Source organism: Scyliorhinus torazame, chromosome 14, assembly GCF_047496885.1.
Source record: "Scyliorhinus torazame isolate Kashiwa2021f chromosome 14, sScyTor2.1, whole genome shotgun sequence".
In the NCBI taxonomy this organism is placed as follows: domain Eukaryota; kingdom Metazoa; phylum Chordata; class Chondrichthyes; order Carcharhiniformes; family Scyliorhinidae; genus Scyliorhinus; species Scyliorhinus torazame.
The window spans coordinates 227956631-227984130 of record NC_092720.1 but is presented as its reverse complement, the minus strand read 5'-3'; the positions used below and the strand labels follow the sequence as shown (position 1 = coordinate 227984130).

Sequence of the window (27500 nt, the reverse complement as noted above, 5' to 3'; positions counted from 1 at the left end):
TCAGGGAGATTTAGCAGTTTGGATCAGAAATTGGCTAGCTGGAAGAAGACAAAGGGTGGTGGTTGATGGGAAGTGTTCAGCCTGGAGTCCAGTTACTAGTGGTGTACCACAAGGATCTGTTTTGGGGCCACTGTTGTTTGTCATTTTTATAAATGACCTGGAGGAGGGCGTAGAAGGATGGGTGAGTAACTTTGCAGATGACACTAAAGTCGGTGGAGTTGTGGACAGTGCGGAAGGATGTTACAAGTTACAGAGGGACATAGATAAGCTGCAGCGCTGGGCTGAGAGGTGGCAAATGGAGTTTAATGCAGAAAAGTGTGAGGTGATTCATTTCGGAAGGAATAACAGGAAGACAGAGTACTGGGCTAATGGTAAGATTCTTGGCAGTGTGGATGAGCAGAGAGATCTTGGTGTCCATGTACATAGATCCCTGAAAGTTGCCACCCAGGTTGATAGGGTTGTTAAGAAGGCGTACAGTGTGTTAGCTTTTATTGGTAGAGGGATTGAGTTTCGGAGCCACGAGGTCATGTTGCAGCTGTACAAAACTCTGGTGCGGCCGCATTTGGAGTATTGCGTGCAGTTCTGGTCGCCGCATTATAGGAAGGATGTGGAAGCATTGGAAAGGGTGCAGAGGAGATTTACCAGAATGTTGCCTGGTATGGAGGGAAGATCTTATGAGGAAAGGCTGAGGGACTTGAGGCTGTTTTCGTTAGAGAGAAGAAGGTTAAGAGGTGACTTATTTGAGGCATACAAGATGATCAGAGGATTGGATAAGGTGGACAGTGAGAGCCTTTTTCCTCGGATGGTGATGTCTAGCACGAGGGGACATAGCTTTAAATTGAGGGGAGATAGATATAAGACAGATGTCAGAGGTAGGTTCTTTACTCAGAGAGTAGTAAGGGTGTGGAATGCCCTGCCTGCAACAGTAGTGGACTCGCCAACACTAAAGGACATTCAAATGGTCATTGGATAGACATATGGACGATAAGGGAATAGTGTAGATGGGCTTTAGAGTGGTTTCACAGGTCGGCGCAACACATCGAGGGCCTGTACTGCGCTGTAATGTTCCATGTTCTATGTTCTATTCCCTCCTACCCAGCCGTGTGTGCCTCATCCCCCCCGCATCCCCTCCTCTCAACTCATCCAGTGATCTACGACCCTTATCTCACCTCACCTCACATCATCGCCTCACTCACCACCCAGGGCCTCCGAGACAAAGGCCGCTCACCCATCGCTCCCCTGGTGCTCCCCTCCCTCTCTCCCCCCCAGTGCCCTCCTCCCTCGCTCCCCCCCCGAGTGCCCCCCTCCCTCGTTCCCCCCCAGTGCCCCCCTCCCTCGCTCCCCCCCAGTGCCCCCCCTCCCTCGCTCCCCCCCAGTGCCCCCCTCCCTCGCTCCCCCCCAGTGCTCCCCCCCAGTGCTCCCCCTCCCTCTCTCCCCCCCCATCCCTCTCTCCCCCCCCAGTGCCCTCCTCTCTCTCTCACCCCCCCACCCCCAGTGCCCCCCTCCCTCTCTCCAACCCCAGTGCCCCCCTCCCTCTCTCCCCCCCCGTGCCCCCCCTCCCTCTCTCCCCCCCCAGTGCCCTCCTCTCTCTCTCACCCCCCAACCCCAGTGCCCCCCTCCCTCTCTCCAACCCCAGTGCCCCCCTCCCTCTCTCCCCCCCCCCCCCGTGCCCCCTCCCTCTCCCCCCCCCCGTGCCCCCTCCCTCTTTCCCCCCCCCCGGTGCCCCCCTCCCTCTTTCCCCCCCCCCGGTGCCCCCCTCCCTCTTTCCCCCCCCAGTGCCCCCTCCCTCTTCCCCCCCCCCCGTGCCCCCCCTCTTCCCCCCCCCCCGTGCCCCCTCCCTCTTCCCCCCCCCGTGCCCCCTCCCTCTTCCCGCCCCCGTGCCCTCCTCCCTCTCCCCCCCCCGTGCCCTCCTCCCTCTTCCCCCCTCCCCCGTGCCCTCATCCCTCTTCCCCCCTCCCCCGTGCCCTCATCCCTCTTCCCCCCTCCCCCGTGCCCTCTTCCCCCCCCGTGCCCTCCTCCCTCTCCCCCCCCGTGCCCTCCTCCCTCTCCCCCCCCCGTGCCCTCCTCCCTCTCCCCCCCCCGTGCCCTCCTCCCTCTCCCCCCCCCGTGCCCTCCTCCCTCTCCCCCCCCCCCCGTGCCCTCCTCCCCCCCCCCCCGTGCCCTCCTCCCCCCCCCCCCGTGCCCTCCTCCCCCCCGTGCCCTCCTCCCTCTCCCCCCCCCCGTGCCCTCCTCCCTCTCCCCCCCCCCTCTCCCCCCCCCCGTGCCCTCCTCCCTCTCCCCCCCCCCCCCCCCCGGTGCCCTCCTCCCTCTCCCCCCCCCCCCCGGTGCCCTCCTCCCTCTCCCCCCCCCGTGCCCTCCTCCCTCTCCCCCCCCCCCGTGCCCTCCTCCCTCTCCCCCCCCCCCGTGCCCTCCTCCCTCTCCCCCCCCCCCGTGCCCTCCTCCCTCTCCCCCCCCCCCCCCCGTGCCCTCCTCCCTCTCTCCCCCCCCCCCCGTGCCCTCCTCCCTCTCCCCCCCCCCCGTGCCCTCCTCCCTCTTCCCCCCCCCCGTGCCCTCCTCCCTCTTCCCCCCCCCCGTGCCCTCCTCCCTCTTGCCCCCCCCGTGCCCTCCTCCTCCCCCCCCCGTGCCCTCCTCCCTCTTCCCTCTTCCCCCCCCGTGCCCTCCTCCCTCTCCCCCCGTGCCCCCCTCCCTCTTCCACCCCCCCCGTGCCCCCCTCCCTCTTCCACCCCCCCCTGTGCCCCCCTCCCTCTTCCACCCCCCCGTGCCCCCCTCCCTCTTCCACCCCCCCGTGCCCCCTCCCTCTTCCACCCCCCCCCCGTGCCCCCCTCCCTCTTCCACCCCCCCCGTGCCCCCCTCCCTCTTCCACCCCCCCCGTGCCCCCCTCCCTCTTCCACCCCCCCCGTGCCCCCCTCCCTCTTCCACCCCCCCCGTGACCTCCCCCCCCCCCGTGCCCTCCTCCCTCTTCCCCCCCCGTGCCCTCCTTCCCCCCCCGTGCCCTCCTTCCCCCCCGTGCCCTCCTTCCCCCCCGTGCCCTCCTTCCCCCCCGTGCCCTCCCTCCCCCCCCCGTGCCCTCCCTCCTCCCCCCCCCGTGCCCTCCCTCCCCCCCCCCGTGCCCTCCCTCCCCCCCCCCCGTGCCCTCCCTCCCCCCCCCGTGCCCTCCCTCCCCCCCCCCCCCCGTGCCCTCCCTCTCCCTCCCCCCCCCCGTGCCCTCCCTCTCCCTCCCCCCCCCCCCGTGCCCTCCCTCTCCCTCCCCCCCCCCCCCGTGCCCTCCCTCTCCCTCCCCCCCCCCCCGTGCCCTCCCTCTCCCTCCCCCCCCCGTGCCCTCCCTCTCCCCCCCCCCCCCGTGCCCTCCCCCCCCCCCCCCCCCCGTGCCCTCCCCCCCCCCTCCCGTGCCCTCCCCCCCCCCCCGTGCCCTCCCTCCCCCCCCCCCCGTGCCCTCCCTCCCCCCCCCGTGCCCTCCCTCCCTCCCCCCCCCCCCGTGCCCTCCCTCCCTCCCCCCCCCCCGTGCCCTCCCTCCCTCCCCCCCCCCCCGTGCCCTCCCTCCCTCCCCCCCCCCGTGCCCTCCCTCCCTCCCCCCCCCCCGTGCCCTCCCTCCCTCCCCCCCCCCCGTGCCCTCCCTCCCTCCCCCCCCCCCGTGCCCTCCCTCCCTCCCCCCCCCGTGCCCTCCCTCCCTCCCCCCCCCCCGTGCCCTCCCTCCCTCCCTCCCCCCCCCCCCGTGCCCTCCCTCCCTCCCTCCCCCCCCCCCCGTGCCCTCCCTCCCTCCCTCCCCCCCCCCCGTGCCCTCCCTCCCTCCCTCCCCCCCCCCCCGTGCCCTCCCTCCCTCCCTCCCCCCCCCCCCGTGCCCTCCCTCCCTCCCCCCCCCCCCGTGCCCTCCCTCCCTCCCCCCCCCCCGTGCCCTCCCTCCCCCCCCCCGTGCCCTCCCTCCCCCCCCCGTGCCCTCCTTCCCCCCCCCCGTGCCCTCCTTCCCCCGTGCCCTCCTCCCTCTTCCCCACCCCCCCGTGCCCTCCTCCCTCTTCCCCCCCCCGTGCCCTCCTCCCTCTTCCCCCCCCATGCCCCCCTCCCTCTCTCCCCCCCATGCCCCCCTCCCTCTCTTCCCCCCCGTGCCCCCTCCCTCTCCCCCCCCCCCATGCCCCCCTCCCTCTCCCCCCCCCCCCATGCCCCCCTCCCTCTCTCCCCCCTGGTGCCCCCCTCCCTCTCTTCCCCCCCGTGCCCCCTCCCTCTCTCCCCCCCCGTGCCCCCCTCCCTCTCTCCCCCCTGTTGCCCCCTCCCTCTCTTCCCCCCCGTGCCCCCCTCCCTCCCTCCCTCTCTTCCCCCCAGTCCTCTCTCCCCCCCGGTGCCCCCCTCCCTCTCTTCCTCACCGTGCCCCCCTCCCTCTCTTCCTCCCCGTGCCCCCCTCCCTCTCTTGCCCCCCGGTGCCCCTCTCCCTCTCTTCCCCCCGGTGCCCCCTCCCTCTCTCTCTGGGGGCTGTGTGCGAGGGGAGGATTCCCCCTGGGGGCTGCGTGCGAGGGGAGGGCGGGGGAAGGGGAGGGCGGGGGAAGGGGAGGGCGGGGGAAGGGGAGGGCGGGGGAAGGGGAGGGCGGGGGAAGGGGAGCGCCTGTTTCAGACATCTCGGATTCTGCGGGGGCTGACAGAGTGGATACTGAGGGACTGGCCCCTCCCCCCACCAACCTCCCCCTCCCCCAATCGGGATGAACACAGCCGGAGGTGTCACATCACCAACGGCAGGGTGGGGAAGCTGGATAAACGTTCCGGGCGGGGGATTTCCCCTCCCTCTGGAATGATCCAGATACCTGCCCTGAGCAATGAATGTTTCCGTCTCAATCACCCTGTAATTCAGAGCAAGGCCGAGCCGATCATTAAACTACATCCCCCCGTGCCCCACAACACAACGCGGACAGAGGGCAGACGCCCTGTTGCAACGTGGGAATCCAGGCAGCCAATTACCTGCTTGCGGCTCTCCCTCAGTACTGACCCTCTGACAGTGCAGCACTCCCTCAGTACTGACTCTCTGACAGTGCGGCACTCCCTCAGTACTGACCCTCTGACAGTGCAGCACTCCCTCAGTACTGACCCTCTGACAGTGCGGCACTCCCTCAGTACTGACCCTCTGACAGTGCGGCACTCCCTCAGTACTGACCCTCTGACAGTGCGGCACTCCCTCAGTACTGACCCTCTGACAGTGCAGCACTCCCTCAGTACTGACTCTCTGACAGTGCGGCACTCCCTCAGTACTGACCCTCTGACAGTGCGGCACTCCCTCAGCACTGGCCCTCTGACAGTGCGGCACTCCCTCAGTACTGACCCTCTGACATTGCGGCACTCACTCAGTACTGACCCTCTGACAGTGTGGCACTCCCTCAGTACTGACCCTCTGACAGTGCGGCACTCTCTCAGTACTGACCCTCTGACAGTGCGGCACTCCCTCAGTACTGACCCTCTGACAGTGCGGCACTCCCTCAGCACTGGCCCTCTGACAGTGCGGCACTCCCTCAGTACTGACCCTCTGACATTGCGGCACTCACTCAGTACTGACCCTCTGACAGTGTGGCACTCCCTCAGTACTGACCCTCTGACAGTGCAGCACTCCCTCAGTACTGACCCTCTGACAGTGCGACGCTCCCTCAGTACTGACCCTCTGACAGTGCGGCACTCCCTCAGTACTGACCCTCTGACAGTGCGGCACTCCCTCAGTACTGACCCTCTGACAGTGCGGCACTCCCTCAGTACTGACCCTCTGACAGTGCGGCACTCCCTCAGTACTGACCCTCTGACAGTGCGGCACTCCCTCAGTACTGACCCTCTGACATTGCGGCACTCCCTCAGTACTGACCCTCTGACAGTGCAGCACTCCCTCAGTACTGACCCTCTGACATTGCGGCACTCCCTCAGTACTGACCCTCTGACAGTGCGGCACTCCCTCAGTACTGACCCTCTGACAGTGCGGCACTCCCTCAGTACTGACCCTCTGACATTGCGGCACTCCCTCAGCACTGGCCCTCTGACAGTGCAGCACTCCCTCAGTACTGAGCCTCTGACAGTGCGGCACTCCCTCAGTACTGACCCTCTGACAGTGCGGCACTCCCTCAGTACTGACCCTCTGACAGTGCGGCACTCCCTCAGTACTGACCCTCTGACAGTGCGGCACTCCCTCAGTACTGACCCTCTGACAGTGCAGCACTCCCTCAGTGCAGACCCTCTGACAGTGCGGAACCCCCTCAGTACTGACCCTCTGACAGTGCAGCACTCCCTCAGTACTGACCCTCTGACAGTGCGGCGCTCCCTCAGTACTGACCCTCTGACAGTGCAGCACTCCCTCAGTACTGACCCTCTGACAGTGCAGCGCTCCCTCAGTACTGACCCTCTGACAGTGCTGCACTCCCTCAGTACTGACCCTCTGACAGTGCAGCACTCCCTCAGTACTGACCCTCTGACAGTGCGGCACTCCCTCAGTACTGACCCTCTGACAGTGCGGCACTCCCTCAGTACAGACCCTCTGACAGTGCGGCGCCCCCTCAGTACTGACCCTCTGACAGTGCGGCGCTCCCTCAGTACTGACCCTCTGACAGTGCGGCACTCCCTCAGTACTGACCCTCTGACAGTGCAGCACTCCCTCAGTACTGACCCTCTGACAGTGCGGCACTCCCTCAGTACTGACCCTCTGACAGTGCGGCACTCCCTCAGTACTGACCCTCTGACAGTGCGGTACTCCCTCAGTACTGACCCTCTGACAGTGCGGCACTCCCTCAGTACTGACCCTCTGACAGTGCGGCACTCCCTCAGTACTGACCCTCTGACAGTGCGGCACTCCCTCAGTACTGACCCTCTGACAGTGCGGCACTCCCTCAGTACTGACCCTCTGACAGTGCGGCGCTCCCTCAGTACTGACCCTCTGACAGTGCGGCACTCCCTCAGTACTGACCCTCTGACAGTGCGGCACTCCCTCAGTACTGACCCTCTGACAGTGCGGCACTCCCTCAGTACTGACCCTCTGACAGTGCGGCGCTCCCTCAGTACTGACCCTCTGACAGTGCGGCACTCCCTCAGTACTGACCCTCTGACAGTGCGGCGCTCCCTCAGTCCTGACCCTCTGACAGTGCAGCACTCCCTCAGTACTGACCCCCTGACAGTGCGGCGCTCCCTCAGTACTGACCCCCTGACAGTGCGGCACTCCCTCAGTACTGACCCTCCGACAGTGCGGCGCTCCCTCAGTACTGACCCCCTGACAGTGCGGCACTCCCTCAGTACTGACCCTCCGACAGTGCGGCGCTCCCTCAGTACTGACCCTCTGACAGTGCGGCACTCCCTCAGTACTGACCCTCTGACAGTGCGGCACTCCCTCAGTACTGACCCTCTGACAGTGCAGCGCTCCCTCAGTACTGACCCTCTGACAGTGCGACGCTCCCTCAGTACTGACCCTCTGACAGTGCGGCACTCCCTCAGTACTGACCCTCTGACAGTGCGGCACTCCCTCAGTACTGACCCTCTGACCGTGCGGCACTCCCTCAGTACTGACCCTCTGACAGTGCGGCACTCCCTCAGCACTGACCCTCTGACAGCGCGGCGCTCCCTCAGTACTGACCCTCTGACAGTGCGGCGCTCCCTCAGTACTGACCGGCCAGTGGAGTTTGATGGGTGCCATGCCCCCTCTCTTACCTGTGCCCAGCACCTTGGCACGGAGCCAGCCCACAGAGGCCTGGAATTTTGCCCGCGTTACTGGAGACGTTTGGGGCTGTGACACCAAACTGGCATCATTCATCTCGCTGGAGGTCTCCAGAGACAGGCTCCCCGTGCCAGTCTACCCTCCCCTCACACACTCCCTCCCTCCAACTCCCTGTCCACCCTCCCCTCACACACTCACTCCCTCCACCTCCCTGTCCACCCTCCCCTCACACACTCCCTCCCTCCAACTCCCTGTCCATCCTCCCCTCACACACTCACTCCCTCCACCTCCCTGTCCACCCTCCCCTCACACACTCCCTCCCTCCACCTCCCTGTCCACCCTCCCCTCACACACTCACTCCCTCCACCTCCCTGTCCACCCTCCCCTCACACACTCACTCCCTCCACCTCCCTGTCCACCCTCCCCTCACACACTCACTCCCTCCACCTCCCTGTCCACCCTCCCCTCACACACTCACTCCCTCCACCTCCCTGTCCACCCTCCCCTCACACACTCACTCCCTCCACCTCCCTGTCCACCCTCCCCTCACACACTCACTCCCTCCACCTCCCTGTCCACCCTCCCCTCACATACTCACTCCCTCCACCTCCCTGTCCACCCTCCCCTCACACACTCACTCCCTCCACCTCCCTGTCCACCCTCCCCTCACACACTCACTCCCTCCCTCCCTCCACCCTCACTACTCTCTCCGCTCACTCCCTGCCTCTGTCTCTCTCTCCCACACGGTGTCTCCCTCCTTCTCTCTCCCCAACTCCCTATGTCTGTCCTCACACCTCTCCCACTCAGACTCTCTCTCTCTCCCCCTCACACTCTATACGCTCTCTCCTCACTCTCACTCACACACACACACACTCCCTTTCTCTCTCTATCTCCGCCTCACACTCTGTCTCTCTGCGCCGCTCCTCTGACTAAACCAAACACAAAGAAAAGTTGGAGCAAAACTTTACCGAAACTTTTAACCCAGCCCCAAGCGGAGGTCCCGCCCTCTCCTTTCTGATTGGCCGTCCCGCTGGGTCTGCCATCCCATTGGCCAATCACTGAATCCATCTGTCAATTGCTCGTCTTGTCTCCAAATAGGGAGGGGTCAGTTTCACCTGAACTTAATCCTGTTAAACTTCACACAAGTTAAACTCCATCCTGGTAAACTCCGTCCTGGTAAACTTCGTCCTGGTAAACTTCACACAAGTTAAACTTCATCCTGGTAAACTTCACACAAGTTAAACTCCATCCTGGTAAACTCCGTCCTGGTAAACTTCGTCCTGGTAAACTTCACACAAGTTAAACTTCATCCTGGTAAACTTCACACAAGTTAAACTCCATCCTGTTAAACTCCTCCTGGTAAACTTCGTCCTGTTAAACTTCACACAAGTTAAACTTCATCCTGGTAAACTCAATCCTGTTAAACTCCATCCTGGTAAACTCCGTCCTGGTAAACTTAACACAAGTTAAACTTCATCCTGTTAAACTTCATCCTGGTAAACTTCACACAAGTTAAACTTCATCCTGGTAAACTTCATCCTGGTAAACTTCACACAAGTTAAACTTCATCCTGGTAAACTTCATCCTGGTAAACTTCACACAAGTTAAACTCCATCCTGTTAAACTCCGTCCTGGTAAACTTCGTCCTGTTAAACTTCACACAAAGTTAAACTTCATCCTGGTAAACTCAATCCTGTTAAACTCCATCCTGGTAAACTCCGTCCTGGTAAACTTAACACAAGTTAAACTTCATCCTGGTAAACTTCACACAAGTTAAACTTCATCCTGTTAAACTTCATCTTGGTAAACTTCATTCTGGTAAACTTCATCCAGTTAAACTGCATCCAGTTAAACTCCATCCGGGTAAACTTCATCCTGGTAAACTTCGTCCTGTTAAACTTCACACAAGTTAAACTCCATCCTGTTAAACTTCATCCTGGTAAACTCCATCCTGTTAAACTTCACACGAGTTAAACTCCATCCTGTTCAACTTCATCCTGGTAAACTTCATCCTGGTAAACTTCACACAAGTTAAACTCCATCCTGTTAAACCTCATCCTGTTAAACTTCATCCTGGTAAACCTCATCCTGTTAAACCTCATCCTGTAAAACTTCATCCTGTTAAACTGCTTTTGTAAGGGCCACGAAGAATCCAGCACGAGTTTTAAGGATACAAAATAATAAAGTTTATTTACTATAACAATATATACATAACAGTAGCAGTAACTTCCCTTGCTACCTTCTCCTTCCTGCTGGTTCCTGGACTGGCCAGCTTATTTATACTAGGAGTTTCTCCGCCCCCCCCTCATTGGGGAAGTTCATACTCACATAGGATTGTGGGATAGTCATTAGTCCCCAGGCAATGGTAAGCAGGCAGGTTATAACATCCCTCCCCCCCAAAGTCCAAGGAATCCACCGAAAACCCTGGCGAAGGAAGGCATCAAACTCGTTTGGCCGCAGGCCGGACGCCATTTGCACGCGGCGCTGGATCCGGCGGCGTGTAACGAGACGGAGACCGGCGCTTCCGTGATGAACGGCGCAGTTGTACATCCACGGCCTGTGGACCCGAGGATTCCCCCTCTGATGCATCCTGTGTCTCCATCTCGGAGTCAGAGTCTGCTGCCTCCGTCATGTCAGCGTCTCTATCTCCATTCGGTCCCGTGATGACCTGCGCAGGCTTCGAGTGAGGCACCAGTGGAAGATTGTGAGGACTACCTTCCCTTGTCTCTGGTCTTTGTGGCTGTTGAAATGAGCTCCGGGGGCGGGGAATCTTTTGCGGGGATGATCTTCTGGACCGGACGTGGTCTACATGTTTTCGCTGGAGACGGCCCTGGGCTTGCACTTGGTAAGATATAGGCCCCGTTTGGCGAAAGATTACACCAGGAACCCACTGGGCACCACCAGCAAAGTACCGAACGAACACTGGGTCACCGGGCGCAAACTGCCGAATTGGACGATGCCGAGACAATCCCTGTCCCTGCCGTTCTTGTGTGCGGCGTACTTTTGCGCCAATGTCCGGGAAAACCATACTAAGGCGGGTGCGAAGTCTCCGGCCCATTAGGAGTTCTGCGGGAGCTACCCCAGTCACTGTATGGGGGGTGGTCCTGTACGTAAACAAAAAGCGAGCCAGTCTCGTGTCCATTGATCCGGAAGACTGCTTCTTTAGGCCTCTTTTGAATGTCTGCACTGCGCGCTCCGCCAACCCATTTGAAGCCGGGTGGTAAGGGGCAGTGCGGATATGGCGGATGCCGTTCATCTTTGTAAACCTAGCAAACTCCTCACTCGTGAATGGAGTGCCATTATCCGTGACTAGCACCTCGGGGAGGCCATGCGTGCTAAATGATAAACGCATCTTTTCAATTGTTGCGCAGGACGTTGTCCCCTGCATCTTATGCACCTCCAGCCATTTGGACTGGGTGTTAATTAGTAGAAGGAACATGGATCCCTGAAAAGGGCCTGCGAAATCTGCATGCAAGCGTGCCCAAGGCCGCCCTGGCCATTCCCAGTGATGTAGGGGCGCGGCCGGCGGAAGCTTCTGATGCTCCTGGCAAATGGAGCAGTTTTGGGCCACCTTCTCAATGTCGGTGTCGAGGCCTGGCCACCAGACATAACTCCGGGCCAACATTTTCATCTTGGTCACGCCCGGATGCCCATTGTGCAAGTCTGATAGTATCAGCTCCTGGCCTTTTTCCGGGACAATCACAGGCGTCCCCCACAAGAGGATGCCGTCTTCCACGCTGAATTCTGACAGCTTGGAGGAAAATGCCCACAACTCGCCTGGGAGCTGTCTATGCTGCCAACCATACAGGACTATGTGCCGAACCTTTGACAGGACTGGCTCCGTCTGGGTCCACTCACGGATCTGTGATGCCGTGACAGGCAAGGTGTCCATAAAATTTAGGGTTGCAACCACCTCACCGGTCGTGGGGGTCGACATGGGGCCGGTCGATAAAGGCAATCGGCTCAGTGCGTCGGCATTTGCTATCTGCGTACCTGGTTTGTGCTCCAGAGAATACTCATATGCCGCAAGCAACAAAGCCCAGCGCTGGATCCGTGCGGAAGCAATGGGCGGTATTGGCTTATCCTCTCTGAAAAGTCCCAACAGAGGCTTATGATCAGTCACGATAGTGAAGTGGCGGCCGTACACATACTGGTGGAAGGGTTTCACCGCAAAAACCACTGCCAGGCCCTCCTTCTCGATCTGCGCGTACTTTTTCTCCGCTGCAGTCAATGTGCGGGAGGCGAAAGCTATCGGTCGCTCGGCCCCGTTCTCCATCTTGTGGGACAGGACGGCCCCAATACCATACGGGGATGCATCACATGTGACGAGCAAAGGCTTTCCAGGATCATAGTGGGTTAGTAACCCAGACGACGACAATTGTTGCTTTACCCGCCGGAAAGCGGTTTCTTGCGGCTGACCCCAATCCCAGGTGTGATTTTTCTTTAGCAGCAGGTGTAAGGGGGCCAGCGTAGTTGCCAGATTGGGGAGGAACTTCCCGTAATAGTTTACGAGACCGAGAAAAGAACGAAGATGCGAAGTGTCAGTCGGGGTGGGGGCATGTTGAATTGCACGCACCTTCTCTGCGACGGGGTGCAGACCTCGCGGTCCACCCGATAACCTAGGTAGACTACTTCCTTTGCCTGAAATACGCACTTTGTGCGACGTAAACGGACTCCAGCCTCCGAAAGGCATCTAAGGACAGCCTCCAAATTTTCCAAATGCTCTTGCTCCGACGTCCCTGTAATCAACACGTCATCTAGGTAGACAGCCACACGTGGTAAACCTCTCAAAATGCCCTCCATAACACGTTGAAAAATTGCGCAGGTAGAGGATACTCCAAAGGGCAACCGTGTATATTCATACAGGCCCCGGTGTGTGTTAATCGTTACATATGGTCGGGAGGCAGGGTCCAGCTCCAACTGCAGGTAGGCGTGACTCATATCTAATTTTGTGAATGAGAGTCCGCCTGCAAGTTTCGCGTAGAGATCCTCTATGCGAGGCATTGGGTATCGGTCGAGTCGGGAAACTGTATTCACTGTCAGTTTATAGTCGCCACACAAGCGAACTGTGGCATCTGGCTTCATTACTGGTACAATTGGTGCTGCCCAGTCAGCAAAACGGACGGGCCTGATAATACCCAAACTCTCCAAACGAGTGAGCTCCCCTTCTACCTTCTCGAGCAAAGCGTAAGGCACTGGGCGCGCCCGGAAATAGCGCGGCGTGGCTCCTGGTTCGATTTGGATACGGGCTACGGCCCCTTTTATTTTCCCCAAACCAGGCTGGAATACCTCTGGGTATCGTCCTAGCACCTCAGTCAACCCTCGAGAAACTGTTTGGAGGATGTGCTGCCATTGCAACCGCAAATGGCGCAACCAGTCCCGACCCAACAGGCTGGGCCCATGGCCACGCACCACGATACATGGGAAACGCCCCTCCTGGCGTCCATAGACAACAGGGGTCATTGTAGTTCCTGCAATGTCCAGTGGTTCCCCCGTGTAGGTGGCCAACCTGGCCTGTGAGTCAGTTAGTGTAAGGGTCTGTATACCCTGCTTGATGCGGTCGAATGTCCTCTGGGCGATCACGGAGACCGCTGCGCCAGTGTCCAACTCCACCTCAAGCGGGTGGCCATTGACCCGTACTGTCACCTTAATGGGGGCCACACGGGGAGCTGCCACACAATGCAGCTGCAGGCAGTCGTCCTCCGTCTCCACGTCCTCAGGAGTAGTCGCCGCAGGTTCATCCACATGGAAGGTACGGCCCCTGGGCTGGTCCCAGTTACGGCCCCTGGGCTGGTCCCAGTTTCGGTCGGAACGACGGCACCTCTGGTGCCCCCAGGACCGCCGTCCGCGACGGGGTCGGCGCCTACAAGTCTGACACGGACATGGCTCCTCATCCATTGGCTCTGGAGAAGGCTCCCTTCGGGGAGGAATGTCCGATGGCCACTGGCGTCGGTCTGGTCGTTGCCTCGCCCAAGGTACCGCAGGAGTGCGGGGGGACGTTTTTGGGTGGAAAGGGTTTCACCCCAATGCATCCACTTCCATTCCCTGTAGCTCCTGTACTCCTCGCTCTGCGCTCTCTCGGGACAAGACTATTTGAATGGCCTGTTGAAAAGTCAATGTTGGCTCCGCTAACAACTTTCTCTGGGTTGCTGCATTGTTAATACCGCAAACCAAACGGTCGCGTAACATTTCTGACAAGGTCTCACCATAGTCACAGTATTCCGCAATCCCGCGTAGCCTGGATAAAAAATCGGCAAGGGATTCTCCAGGGGTCCTCTCAGCGGTATTAAACCGGTAACGCTGGACTATCGTGGACGGGGTTGGGTTAAAGTGTTGCCCCACTATATTCACAAGTTCGTCAAACGTTTTGGTGTCCGGCACAGCTGGGTACGTAAGGCTCCTAATCACCCCAAACGGATGTGGGCCGCAGGCGGTGAGCAATATGACCACCTGCCGCTCGTTTTCAGTGATATTGTTTGCCCGGAAATAGTAACGCATCCGTTGTGTGTACTGGTTCCAGCTTTCCAGCGCAGCATCAAAAACATCCAAACGTCCGTACAGAGGCATGGTATAATAGAAAACAACTTCCAACCTGTATCCAACAAAAATCCAGGGAGGTGGCTTCAGCAGTGTAGACAGCTATTCACTTTTACCTTCGTCGCCAGTTTTGTAAGGGCCACGAAGAATCCAGCACGAGTTTTAAGGACACAAAATAATAACGTTTATTTACTATAACAATATATACATAACAGTAGCAGTAACTTCCCTTGCTACCTTCTCCTTCCTGCTGGTTCCTGAACTGGCCAGCTTATTTATACTAGGAGTTTCTCTGCCCCCCTCATTGGGAAAGTTCATACTCCCATAGGATTGTGGGATAGTCATTAATCCCCAGCCAATCGTAAGTAGGCAGGTTATAACAACTGCATCCTGTAAAACTTCATCCTGTTAAACTCCATCCTGTTAAACTTCACACGAGTTAAACTCCATCCTGTTAAACTTCATCCTGGTAAAGTTCATACTGTTAACCTTCATCCTGTTAAACTTCATTCTGGTAAACTTCACACAAGTTAAACTCCATCCTATTAAACTTCAACCTGTTAAACTTCATCCTGGTAAACTTCATCCTGGTAAACTGCATCCAGTTAAACTCCATCCTCTTAACCTTCATCCTGATAAACTTATCAAAAGTTAAACTTCATCTTGGTAAACTTCATCCTATTAAACTGCATCCAGTTAAACTCCATCCTGTTAAACTTCATCCTGTTAAACTGATCAAAAGTTAAATTTCATCCTGGTAAACTCCATCCTGTTAAACTTCATCCTGGTAATGATAATGGCATAGTGCAGGTTAGATGGCTTTTGTTTCGGTGCAACATCGTGGGCCGAAGGGCCTGTACTGCGCTGTATTGTTCTATGTTCTATGTAAACTTCATCCTGTTAAACTTCACACAAGTTAAACTTCATCCTGTTAAACTTCATCCTGTTAAAATCCATCCTGTTAAACTTCATCCTGTTAAACTTCTCACAAGTTAAACTTCATCCTGGTAAACTTCATCCTGTTAAACTTCACACAAGTTAAACTCCATCCTGTTAAACTTCATCCTGGTAAACTTCATCCTGTTAAACTTCACCATGGTAAACTCCATCCTGGTAAACTTCATCCTGGTAAACTTCACTCAAGTTAAACTCCATCCTGTTAAACTGCATCCAGTTAAACTCCATCCTGTTAAACTTAATCCTGGTAAACTTCATCCTGTTAAACATCATCCTGGTAAACTTCATCCTGCTAAACTCCATCCTGTTAAACTTCATCCTGTTAAACTTCATCCTGTAAAACTTCAACCTGTTAAACTCCATCCTGTTAAACTTCACACGAGTTAAACTCCATCCTGTTAAACTTCATCCTGGTAAACTTCATCCTGTTACCCTTCATCTTGTTAAACCTCATCCTGGTAAACTTCATCCTGTTAAACTGCATCCTGTTAAACTGCATCCTGGTAAACTTCATCCTGTTAAACTTCATCCTGGTAAAGTTCACACAAGTTAAACTCCATCCAGTTCAACTCCATCCTGTTAACCTGCATCCTGTTAAACTTCACACAAGTTAAACTTCATCCTGGTAAACTTCATCCTGTTAAACTTCATCCAGTTCAACTTCATCCTGGTAAACTTCATCCTGTTAAACATCATCCTGGTAAACTTCATCCTGTTGAACTTATCAAAAGTTAAACTTCATCTTGGTAAACTTCATCCTGTTAAACTTCACCATGGTAAACTCCATCCTGGTAAACTTCATCATGGTAAACTTCACACAAGTTAAACTCCATCCTGTTCAACTTCATCCTGGTAAACTTCATCCTGTTAAACTGCATCCAGTTAAACTCCATCCTGTTAAACTTAATCCTGGTAAACTTCATCCTGTTAAACATCATCCTGGTAAACTTCATCCTGCTAAACTCCATCCTGTTAAACATCATCCGGGTAAACTTCATCCTGCTAAACTCCATCCTGTTAAACTTCATCCTGTTAAACTTCATCCTGTAAAACTTCAACCTGTTAAACTCCATCCTGTTAAACTTCACACAAGTTAAACTCCATCCTGTTAAACTTCATCCTGGTAAACTTCATCCTGTTACCCTTCATCTTGTTAAACCTCATCCTGGTAAACTTCATCCTGTTAAACTGCATCCAGTTAAACTCCTTCCTGTTAACCTTCATCCTGGTAAACTTCATCCTGGTAAACTCCATCCTGTTAAACTCCATCCTGTGAAACTCCATCCTGTTAAACTTCATCCTGGTAAACTTCACACAAGTTAAACTTCATCCTGTTAAACTTCACACAAGTTAAACTTCATCCTGGTAAACTTCATCCTGTTAAACTTCATCCAGTTCAACTTCATCCTGGTAAACTTCATCCTGTTAAACATCATCCTGGTAAACTTCATCCTGTTAAACTTATCAAAAGCTAAACTTCATCTTGGTAAACTTCATCCTATTAAACTCCATCCAGTTAAACTCCATCCTGTTAAACTTCATCCTATTAAACTGATCAAAAGTTAAATTTCATTCTGGTAAACTCCAGCGTGTTAAACTCCATCCTGTTAAACTTCACCCTGGTAAACTGCATCCTGTTAAACTTCATCCTGTTAAACTTCATCCTGTTAAACTTCATCCTGGTAAACTTCACACAAGTTAAACTTCATCCTGGTAAAGTTCATCCTGTTGAATTTCATCCTGTTAAACTTCATCCTGTTAAACTTCATCCTGGTAAACTTCACACAAGTTAAACTTCATCCTGGTAATCCTCATCCTGTTAAACTTCATCCTGTTGAAAATCATCCTGTTCAACTTCATCCTGGTAAACTTCACACAAGTTAAACTTCATCCTGGTAAAGTTCATCCTGTTGAATTTCATCTTGTTAAACTCCATCCTGTTAAACTCCATCCTGTTAAACCCCATCCTGTTAACCTTCATCCTGTTAAACTTCATCCTGGTAAACTTCATCCTGTTAAACTGCATCCAGTTAAACTCCATCCTGGTAAACTTCATCCTGTTAAACTTCATCCTGGTAAACTTCACACAAGTTAAACTCCATCCTGTTAACCTTCATCCTGTTAAACTTCACACAAGTTAAACTTCATCCTGTTAACCTTCGTCCAGTTAAACTCCAGCCTGTTAAACTTCATCCTCGTAAACTTCATCCTGTAAAACTCCATCCTGTTAACCTTCATCCTGTTAAACTTCATCCTGTTAAACTTCACACTAGTTAAACTTCATCCTGGTAAACACCATCCTGTTAAACTTTATCCTGTTAAACTTCATCCTGTTAAACTTCATCCTGTTAAACTGATCAAAAGTTAAATTTCATTCTGGTAAACTCCAGCGTGTTAAACTCTATCCTGTTAAACTTCATCCTGGAAAACTGCATCCTGTTAAACTTCACACAAGTTAAACTTCATCCTGGTAAACACCATCCTGTTAAACTTTATCCTGTTAAACTTCATCCTGTTAAACTTCATCCTGTTAAACTGATCAAAAGTTAAATTTCATTCTGGTAAACACCAGCGTGTTAAACTCCATCCTGTTAAACTTCATCCTGGAAAACTGCATCCTGTTAAACTTCACCCTGGAAAACTGCATCCTGTTAAACTTCATCCTGGAAAACTCCATCCTGTTAAACTTCATCCTGTTAAACTTCATCCTGGTAAACTTCGCACAAGTTAAACTTCATCCTGGTAATCCTCATCCTGTTAAACTTCATCCTGTTGAAAATCATCCTGTTCAACTTCATCCTGGTAAACTTCACACAAGTTAAACTTCATCCTGGTAAAGTTCATCCTGTTGAATTTCATCTTGTTAAACTCCATCCTGTTAAACTCCTTCCTGTTAAACCCCATCCTGGTAAACATCATCCTGTTAAACTGCATCCAGTTAAACTCCATCCTGTTAAACTTCAACCTGGTAAACTTCATCCTGTTAAACTCCATCCTGTTAACCTTCATCCTGTTAAACTTCATCCTGGTAAACTTCACGCAGGTTAAACTTCATCCTGTTAAACTGCATCCAGTTAAACTTCATCCTGTTAAACTGCATCCTGGTAAACTTCATCCTGATAAACTTCACACAAGTTAAACTCCATCCAGTTAAACTCCATCCTGTTAACCTTCATCCTGCTAAACTTCACACAAGTTAAACTTCATCCTGTTAACCTTCGTCCAGTTAAACTCCAGCCTGTTAAACTTCATCCTCGTAAACTTCATCCTGTAAAACTCCATCCTGTTAACCTTCATCCTGTTAAACTTCACACAAGTTAAACTTCATCCTGGTAAACACCATCCTGTTAAACTTTATCCTGTTAAACTCCATCCTGGTAAACTTCATCCTGTTAAACTTTATCCTGGTAAACTTCATCCTGGTAAACTTCACACAAGTTAAACTCCATCCAGTTCAACTCCATCCTGTTAACCTTCATCCTGTTAAACTTCACACAAGTTAAACTTCATCCAGTTAACCTTCGTCCAGTTAAACTCCAGCCTGTTAAACTTCATCCTCGTAAACTTCATCCTGTAAAACTCCATCCTGTTAACCTTCATCCTGTTAAACTTCACACAAGTTAAACTTCATCCTGGTAAACACCATCCTGTTAAACTTTATCCTGTTAAACTTCATCCTGTTAAACTTCATCCTGGTAAACTCCATCCTGGTAAACTTCACACAACTTAAACTTCATCCTGGTAAACACCATCCAGTTAAACTTTATCCTGTTAAACTTCATCCTGTTAAACTCCATCCTGGTAAACTTCACACAACTTAAACTTCATCCTGGTAAACTTCATCCTGTTAAACTTCACACAAGTTCAACTCCATCCTGTTAAACTTCATCCTGGTAAACTTCATCCTGGTAAACTTCACACAAGTTAAACTTCATCCTGGTAAACTTCATCCTGTTAAACTTCACACAAGTTCAACTCCATCCTGTTAAACTTCATCCTGGTAAACTTCATCCTGTTAAACTGCATCCTGTTAAACTTCACACAACTTAAACTTCATCCTGGTAAACTTCATCCTGTTAAACTTCACACAAGTTCAACTCCATCCTGTTAAACTTCATCCTGGTAAACTTCATCCTGTTAAACTGCATCCTGTTGAACTTCACACAACTTAAACTTCATCCTGGTAAACTTCATCCTGTTAAACTGCATCCAGTTAAACTCCATCCTGGTAAACTTCATCCTGTTAAACTTCATCCTGGTAAACTTCACACAAGTTAAACTCCATCCAGTTAAACTTCATCCTGTTAAACTTCATCCTGTTAAACTTCACACAAGTTAAACTTCATCCTGTTAACCTTCGTCCAGTTAAACTCCATCCTCGTAAACTTCATCCTGTAAAACTCCATCCTGTTAACCTTCATCCTGTTAAACTTCATCCTCGTAAACTTCATCCTGTAAAACTCCATCCTGTTAACCTTCATCCTGTTAAACTTCACACAAGTTAAACTTCATCCTGGTAAACACCATCCTGTTAAACTTTATCCTGTTAAACTTCATCCTGTTAAACTTCATCCTGTTAAACTGATCAAAAGTTAAATTTCATTCTGGTAAACTCCAGCGTGTTAAACTCCATCCTGTGAAACTCCATCCTGTTAAACTTCATCCTGGTAAACTTCACACAAGTTAAACTTCATCCTGGTAAAGTTCATCCTGTTGAATTTCATCCTGTTAAACTCCATCCTGTTAAACCCCATCCTGGTAAACATCATCCTGTTAAACTGCATCCAGTTAAACTCCATCCTGTTAAACTTCAACCTGGTAAACTCCATCCTGGTAAACTTCATCCAGTTAAACTGCATCCAGTTAAACTTCATCCTGGTAAACTTCACGCAGGTTAAACTTCATCCTGTTAAACTGCATCCAGTTAAACTCCATCCTGGTAAACTTCATCCTGTTAAACTTCATCCTGTTAAACTGCATCCAGTTAAACTTCATCCTGTTAAACTTCATCCTGTTAAACTGCATCCAGTTAAACTTCATCCTGTTAAACTCCATCCTGTTAAACTGCATCCAGTTAAACTCCATCCTGGTAAACTTCATCCTGGTAAACTTCATCCTGGTAAACTTCACACAAGTTAAACTCCATCCAGTTAAACTCCATCCTGTTAACCGTCATCCTGCTAAACTTCACACAAGTTAAACTTCATCCTGTTAACCTTCGTCCAGTTAAACTCCAGCCTGTTAAACTTCATCCTCGTAAACTTCATCCTGTAAAACTCCATCCTGTTAACCTTCATCCTGTTAAACTTCACACAAGTTAAACTTCATCCTGGTAAACACCATCCTGTTAAACTTTATCCTGTTAAACTTCATCCTGTTAAACTTCATCCTGTTAAACTCCATCCTGGTAAACTTCATCCTGTTAAACTTCATCCTGGTAAACTTCATCCTGGTAAACTTCACACAAGTTAAACTCCATCCAGTTAAACTCCATCCTGTTAACCTTCATCCTGTTAAACTTCACACAAGTTAAACATCATCCTGTTAACCTTCGTCCAGTTAAACTCCAGCCTGTTAAACTTCATCCTCGTAAACTTCATCCTGTAAAACTCCATCCTGTTAACCTTCATCCTGTTAAACTTCACACAAGTTAAACTTCATCCTGGTAAACACCATCCTGTTAAACTTTATCCTGTTAAACTTCATCCTGTTAAACTTCATCCTGGTAAACTCCATCCTGGTAAACTTCACACAACTTAAACTTCATCCTGGTAAACACCATCCAGTTAAACTTTATCCTGTTAAACTTCATCCTGTTAAACTTCATCCTGTTAAACTCCATCCTGGTAAACTTCACACAACTTAAACTTCATCCTGGTAAACTTCATCCTGTTAAACTTCACACAAGTTCAACTCCATCCTGTTAAACTTCATCCTGTTAAACTTCATCCTGTTAAACTGCATACTGTTAAACTTCACACGAGTTCAACTCCATCCTGTTAAACTTCATCCTGTTAAACTTCACACAAGTTAAACTCCATCCTGTTAAACTTCATCCTGTTAAACTTCACACAAGTTCAACTCCATCCTGTTAAACTTCATCCTGGTAAACTTCATCCTGGTAAACTTCACACAAGTTAAACTTCATCCTGGTAAACTTCATCCTGTTAAACTTCACACAAGTTCAACTCCATCCTGTTAAACTTCATCCTGGTAAACTTCATCCTGTTAAACTTCACACAACTTAAACTTCATCCTGGTAAACTTCATCCTGTTAAACTTCACACAAGTTCAACTCCATCCTGTTAAACTTCATCCTGGTAAACTTCATCCTGGTAAACTTCACACAAGTTAAACTTCATCCTGGTAAACTTCATCCTGTTAAACTTCACACAAGTTCAACTCCATCCTGTTAAACTTCATCCTGGTAAACTTCATCCTGTTAAACTGCATCCTGTTAAACTTCACACAACTTAAACTTCATCCTGGTAAACTTCATCCTGTTAAACTTCACACAAGTTCAACTCCATCCTGTTAAACTTCATCCTGGTAAACGTCATCCTGTTCAACTTCACACAACTTAAACTTCATCCTGTTAAACTTCATCCTGTTAAACTTCACACAAGTTCAACTCCATCCTGTTAAACTTCATCCTGGTAAACGTCATCCTGTTCAACTTCACACAACTTAAACTTCATCCTGGTAAACTTCATCCTGGTAAACTTCACACAAGTTAAACTTCATCCTGGTAAACTTCATCCTGTTAAACTTCACACAAGTTCAACTCCATCCTGTTAAACTTCATCCTGGTAAACTTCATCCTGTTAAACTGCATCCTGTTAAACTTCACACAACTTAAACTTCATCCTGGTAAACTTCATCCTGTTAAACTTCACACAAGTTCAACTCCATCCTGTTAAACTCCATCCTGTTAAACACCATCCTGTTAAACTTCATCCTGTTAAACTTCATCCTGGTAAACTTCATCCTGGTAAACTTCATCCTGTTAAAGTCCATCCTGATAAAGTTCATCCTGTTAAACTTCATCTTGTTAAACTCCGTCCTGTTAAACTTAACACAAGTTAAACTTCATCCTGTTAAACGTCACACAAGTTAATTTTCAACCTGTCAAACTTCACACTAGTTAAACTCCATCCTGTTAAACGCCACACAAGTTAATTTTCAACCTGTCAAACTTCACACAAGTTAAACTCCATCCTGTTAAACACCATCCTGTTAACCTTCATCCTGTTAAACTTCACACAAGTTAAACTCCATCCTGTTAAAATTCATCCAGTTAAACTGCATCCTTTTAACCTTCATCCTGTTAAACTTCATCCTGTTAAACTTCACACAAGTTAAACTTCATCCAGTTAAACTCCATCCTGTTAAACTTCATCCAGTTAAACTCCATCCTGTTAACCTTCTTCCTGTTAAACTTCATACAAGTTAAACTTCATCCTGGTAAACTGCATCCAGTTAAACTCCATCCTGATAAACTTCATCCTGGTAAACTTCATCCTGTAAAACTCGATCCTGTTAACCTTCATCCTGTTAAACTTCACACAAGTTAAACTGCATCCAGTTAAACTCCATCCTGTTAAACGCCATCCTGTTAACCTTCATCCTGTTAAACTTCACACAAGTTAAACTTCATCCTGTTAAACTTCATCCAGTTAAACTCCATCCTGTTAACCTTCTTCCTGTTAAACTTCATACAAGTTAAACTTCATCCTGTTAAACTGCATCCAGTTAAACTCCATCCTCTTCACCTTCATCCTGGTAAACTTATCAAAAGTTAAACTTCATCTTGGTAAACTTCATCCTGTTAAACTGATCAAAAGTTAAATTTCATCCTGGTAAACTCCATCCTGTTAAACTTCATCCTGGTAAACTTCATCCTGGTAAACTTCACACAAGTTAAACTTCATCCTGTTAAACCTCATCCTGTTAAACTTCATCCTGTTAAACGTCTCACAAGTTAAACTTCATCCTGTTCAATTTCATCCTGGTAAACTCCATCCTGTGAAACTCCATCCTGTTAAACCTCATCCTGTTAAACTTCATCCTGTTAAACGTCTCACAAGTTAAACTTCATCCTGTTAAACTTCATCCTGTTAAAATCCATCCTGTTAAACTTCATCCTGTTAAACTTCTCACAAGTTAAACTTCATCCTGTTCAATTTCATTCTGGTAAACTTCATCCTGTTAAACTGCATCCAGTTAAACTTCATCCTGGTAAACTTCATCCTGTTAAACTTCATCCTGTTAAAATCCATCCTGTTAAACTTCATCCTGTTAAACTTCTCACAAGTTAAACTTCATCCTGTTCAATTTCATTCTGGTAAACTTCATCCTGTTAAACTTCACCATGGTAAACTTCATCCTGGTAAACTTCATCCTGGTAAACTTCATCCTGTTAAACTGCATCCAGTTAAACTCCATCCTGTTAAACTTAATCCTGGTAAACTTCATCCTGTTAAACATCATCCTGGTAAACTTCATCCTGCTAAACTCCATCCTGTTAAACTCCATCCTGTTAAACTTCATCCTGTAAAACTTCAACCTGTTAAACTCCATCCTGTTAAACTTCACACGAGTTAAACTCCATCCTGTTAAACTTCATCCTGGTAAACTTCATCCTGTTACCCTTCATCTTGTTAAACCTCATCCTGGTAAACTTCATCCTGTTAAACTGCACCCAGTTAAACTCCTTCCTGTTAACCTTCATCCTGGTAAACTTCATCCTGGTAAACTTCATCCTGTTAAACTGCATCCTGTTCAACTTCATCCTGGTAAACTTCATCCTGTTAAACTTCATCCTGGTAAACTTCACACAAGTTAAACTCCATCCAGTTAAACTCCATCCTGTTAACCTGCATCCTGTTAAACTTCACACAAGTTAAACTTCATCCTGGTAAACTTCATCCTGTTAAACTTCATCCAGTTCAACTTCATCCTGGTAAACTTCATCCTGTTAAACATCATCCTGGTAAACTTCATCCTGTTAAACTTATCAAAAGTTAAACTTCATCTTGGTAAACTTCATCCTATTAAACTGCATCCAGTTAAACTCCATCCTGTTAAACTTCATCCTATTAAACTGATCAAAAGTTAAATTTCATTCTGGTAAACTCCAGCGTGTTAAACTCCATCCTGTTAAACTTCATCCTGGTAAACTGCATCCTGTTAAACTTCATCCTGTGAAACTTCATCCTGGCAAACTTCATCCTGTTAAACTCCATCCTGGTAATCTTCATCCTGTTAAACTTCATCCTGTTAAACTCCATCCTGTGAAACTCCATCCAGTTAAACTTCATCCTGGTAAACTTCACACAAGTTAAACTTCATCCTGGTAATCCTCATCCTGTTAAACTTCATCCTGTTGAAAATCATCCTGTTCAACTTCATCCTGGTAAACTTCACACAAGTTAAACTTCATCCTGGTAAAGTTCATCCTGTTGAATTTCATCTTGTTAAACTCCATCCTGTTAAACTCCATCCTGTTAAACCCCATCCTGGTAAACTTCACACAAGTTAAACTTCATCCTGGTAAAGTTCATCCTGTTGAATTTCATCTTGTTAAACTCCATCCTGTTAAACTTCATCCTGTTAAACTCCATCCTGTTAAACTCCATCCTGTTAAACCCCAACCTGGTAAACATCATCCTGGTAAACTTCACACAAGTTAAACTTCATCCTGTTAAACATCATCCTGGTAAACTTCATCCTGTTAAACTTATCAAAAGTTAAACTTCATCTTGGTAAACTTCATCCTATTAAACTGCATCCAGTTAAACTCCATCCTGTTAAACTTCATCCTGTTAAACTGATCAAAAGTTAAATTTCATTCTGGTAAACTCCAGCGTGTTAAACTCCATCCTGTTAAACTTCATCCTGGTAAACTGCATCCTGTTAAACTTCATCCTGTGAAACTTCATCCTGTGAAACTTCATCCTGGCAAACTTCATCCTGTTAAACTCCATCCTGGTAATCTTCATTCTGTTAAACTTCATCCTGTTAAACTCCATCCTGTGAAACTCCATCCTGTTAAACTTCATCCTGGTAAACTTCACACAAGTTAAACTTCATCCTGGTAATCCTCATCCTGTTAAACTTCATCCTGTTGAAAATCATCCTGTTCAACTTCATCCTGGTAAACTTCACACAAGTTAAACTTCATCCTGGTAAAGTTCATCCTGTTGAATTTCATCTTGTTAAACTCCATCCTGTTAAACTCCATCCTGTTAAACCCCATCCTGGTAAACATCATCCTGGTAAACTTCACACAAGTTAAACTTCATCCTGTTAAACTCCATCCTGTTAAACTCCATCCTGGTAAACATCATCCTGGTAAACTCCATCCTGTTAAACTCCATCCTGGTAAACTTCATCCTGTTAAACGTCATTCTGTTAAAGTCCATCCTGATAAAGTTCATCCTGTTAAACTTCATCTTGTTAAACTCCGTCCTGTTAAACTTTATTCTGTTAAACTTCATCCTGTTAAACTTCATCCTGTTAAACTCCATCCTGTTAAACTTCATCCTGTTAAACTGATCAAAAGTTAAATTTCATCCTGGTAAACTCCATCCTGTTAAACTTCATCCTGGTAAACTTCATCCTGGTAAACTTCACACAAGTTAAACTTCATCCTGTTAAACTCCATCCTGTTAAACTCCATCCTGTTAAACTTCTCACAAGTTAAACTTCATCCTGTTAAACTTCATCCTGTTAAAATCCATCCTGTTAAACTTCATCCTGTTAAACTTCTCACAAGTTAAACTTCATCCTGGTAAACTTCATCCTGTTAAACTTCACACAAGTTAAACTCCATCCTGTTCAACTTCATTCTGGTAAACTTCATCCTGTTAAACTGCATCCAGTTAAACTCCATCCTGTTAAACTTAATCCTGGTAAACTTCATCCTGTTAAACATCATCCTGGTAAACTTCATCCTGTTAAACTCCATCCTGTTAAACTTCATCCTGTTAAACTTCATCCTGTAAAACTTCAACCTGTTAAACTCCATCCTGTTAAACTTCACACGAGTTAAACTCCATCCTGTTAAACTTCATCCTGGTAAACTTCATCCTGTTACCCTTCATCTTGTTAAACCTCATCCTGGTAAACTTCATCCTGTTAAACTGCACCCAGTTAAACTCCTTCCTGTTAACCTTCATCCTGGTAAACTTCATCCTGGTAAACTTCATCCTGTTAAACTGCATCCTGTTCAACTTCATCCTGGTAAACTTCATCCTGTTAAACTTCATCCTGGTAAACTTCACACAAGTTAAACGCCATCCAGTTAAACTCCAACCTGTTAACCTGCATCCTGTTAAACTTCACACAAGTTAAACTTCATCCTGGTAAACTTCATCCTGTTAAACTTCATCCAGTTCAACTTCATCCTGGTAAACTTCATCCTGTTAAACATCATCCTGGTAAACTTCATCCTGTTAAACTTATCAAAAGTTAAACTTCATCTTGGTAAACTTCATCCTATTAAACTGCATCCAGTTAAACTCCAGCGTGTTAAACTCCATCCTGTTAAACTTCATCCTGGTAAACTGCATCCTGTTAAACTTCATCCTGTGAAACTTCATCCTGTGAAACTTCATCCTGGCAAACTTCATCCTGTTAAACTCCATCCTGGTAATCTTCATCCTGTTAAACTTCATCCTGTTAAACTCCATCCTGTGAAACTCCATCCTGTTAAACTTCATCCTGGTAAACTTCACACAAGTTAAACTTCATCCTGGTAATCCTCATCCTGTTAAACTTCATCCTGTTGAAAATCATCCTGTTCAACTTCATCCTGGTAAACTTCACACAAGTTAAACTTCATCCTGGTAAAGTTCATCCTGTTGAATTTCATCTTGTTAAACTCCATCCTGTTAAACCCCATCCTGGTAAACATCATCCTGGTAAACTTCACACAAGTTAAACTTCATCCTGTTAAACTCCATCCTGTTAAACTCCATCCTGTTAAACTCCATCCTGGTAAACTTCATCCTGTTAAACGTCATTCTGTTAAAGTCCATCCTGATAAAGTTCATCCTGTTAAACTTCATCTTGTTAAACTCCGTCCTGTTAAACTGAACACAAGTTAAACTTCATCCTCTTAAACTTCATCCTGTTGAACTTCATCCTGTTAAACTTAACACAAGTTAATTTTCATCCTGTTAAACTTCACACTAGTTAAACTCCATCCTGTTAAACGCCATCCTGTTAAACTTCATCCTGTTAAATTCCATCCTGTTAAACTTCATCCTGTTAAACCTCATTGTGTTAAACTTCATCCTGTTAAACTCCATCCTGTTAAACTTCATGCTGTTAAACTGATCAAAAG

General features: G+C 49.3%; 2 protein-coding genes across 2 annotated transcripts in view; both read right to left on the bottom strand.

Moving 5' to 3' along the window:
- The window catches only part of LOC140389192 (uncharacterized), a 56481-nt gene extending 48682 nt beyond the window's left edge, over positions 1-7799 (bottom strand). The window contains exon 1 of the mRNA XM_072473355.1: positions 7651-7799. Within this exon, the coding sequence (XP_072329456.1) occupies positions 7651-7753 (103 nt within the window). The 5' untranslated portion in view covers positions 7754-7799. The remainder of the gene's footprint in view (positions 1-7650) is intronic.
- The window catches only part of LOC140390600 (beta-1,3-galactosyltransferase 9-like), a 484726-nt gene that overhangs the window by 408047 nt on the left and 49179 nt on the right, over positions 1-27500 (bottom strand). The window lies entirely within an intron of this gene.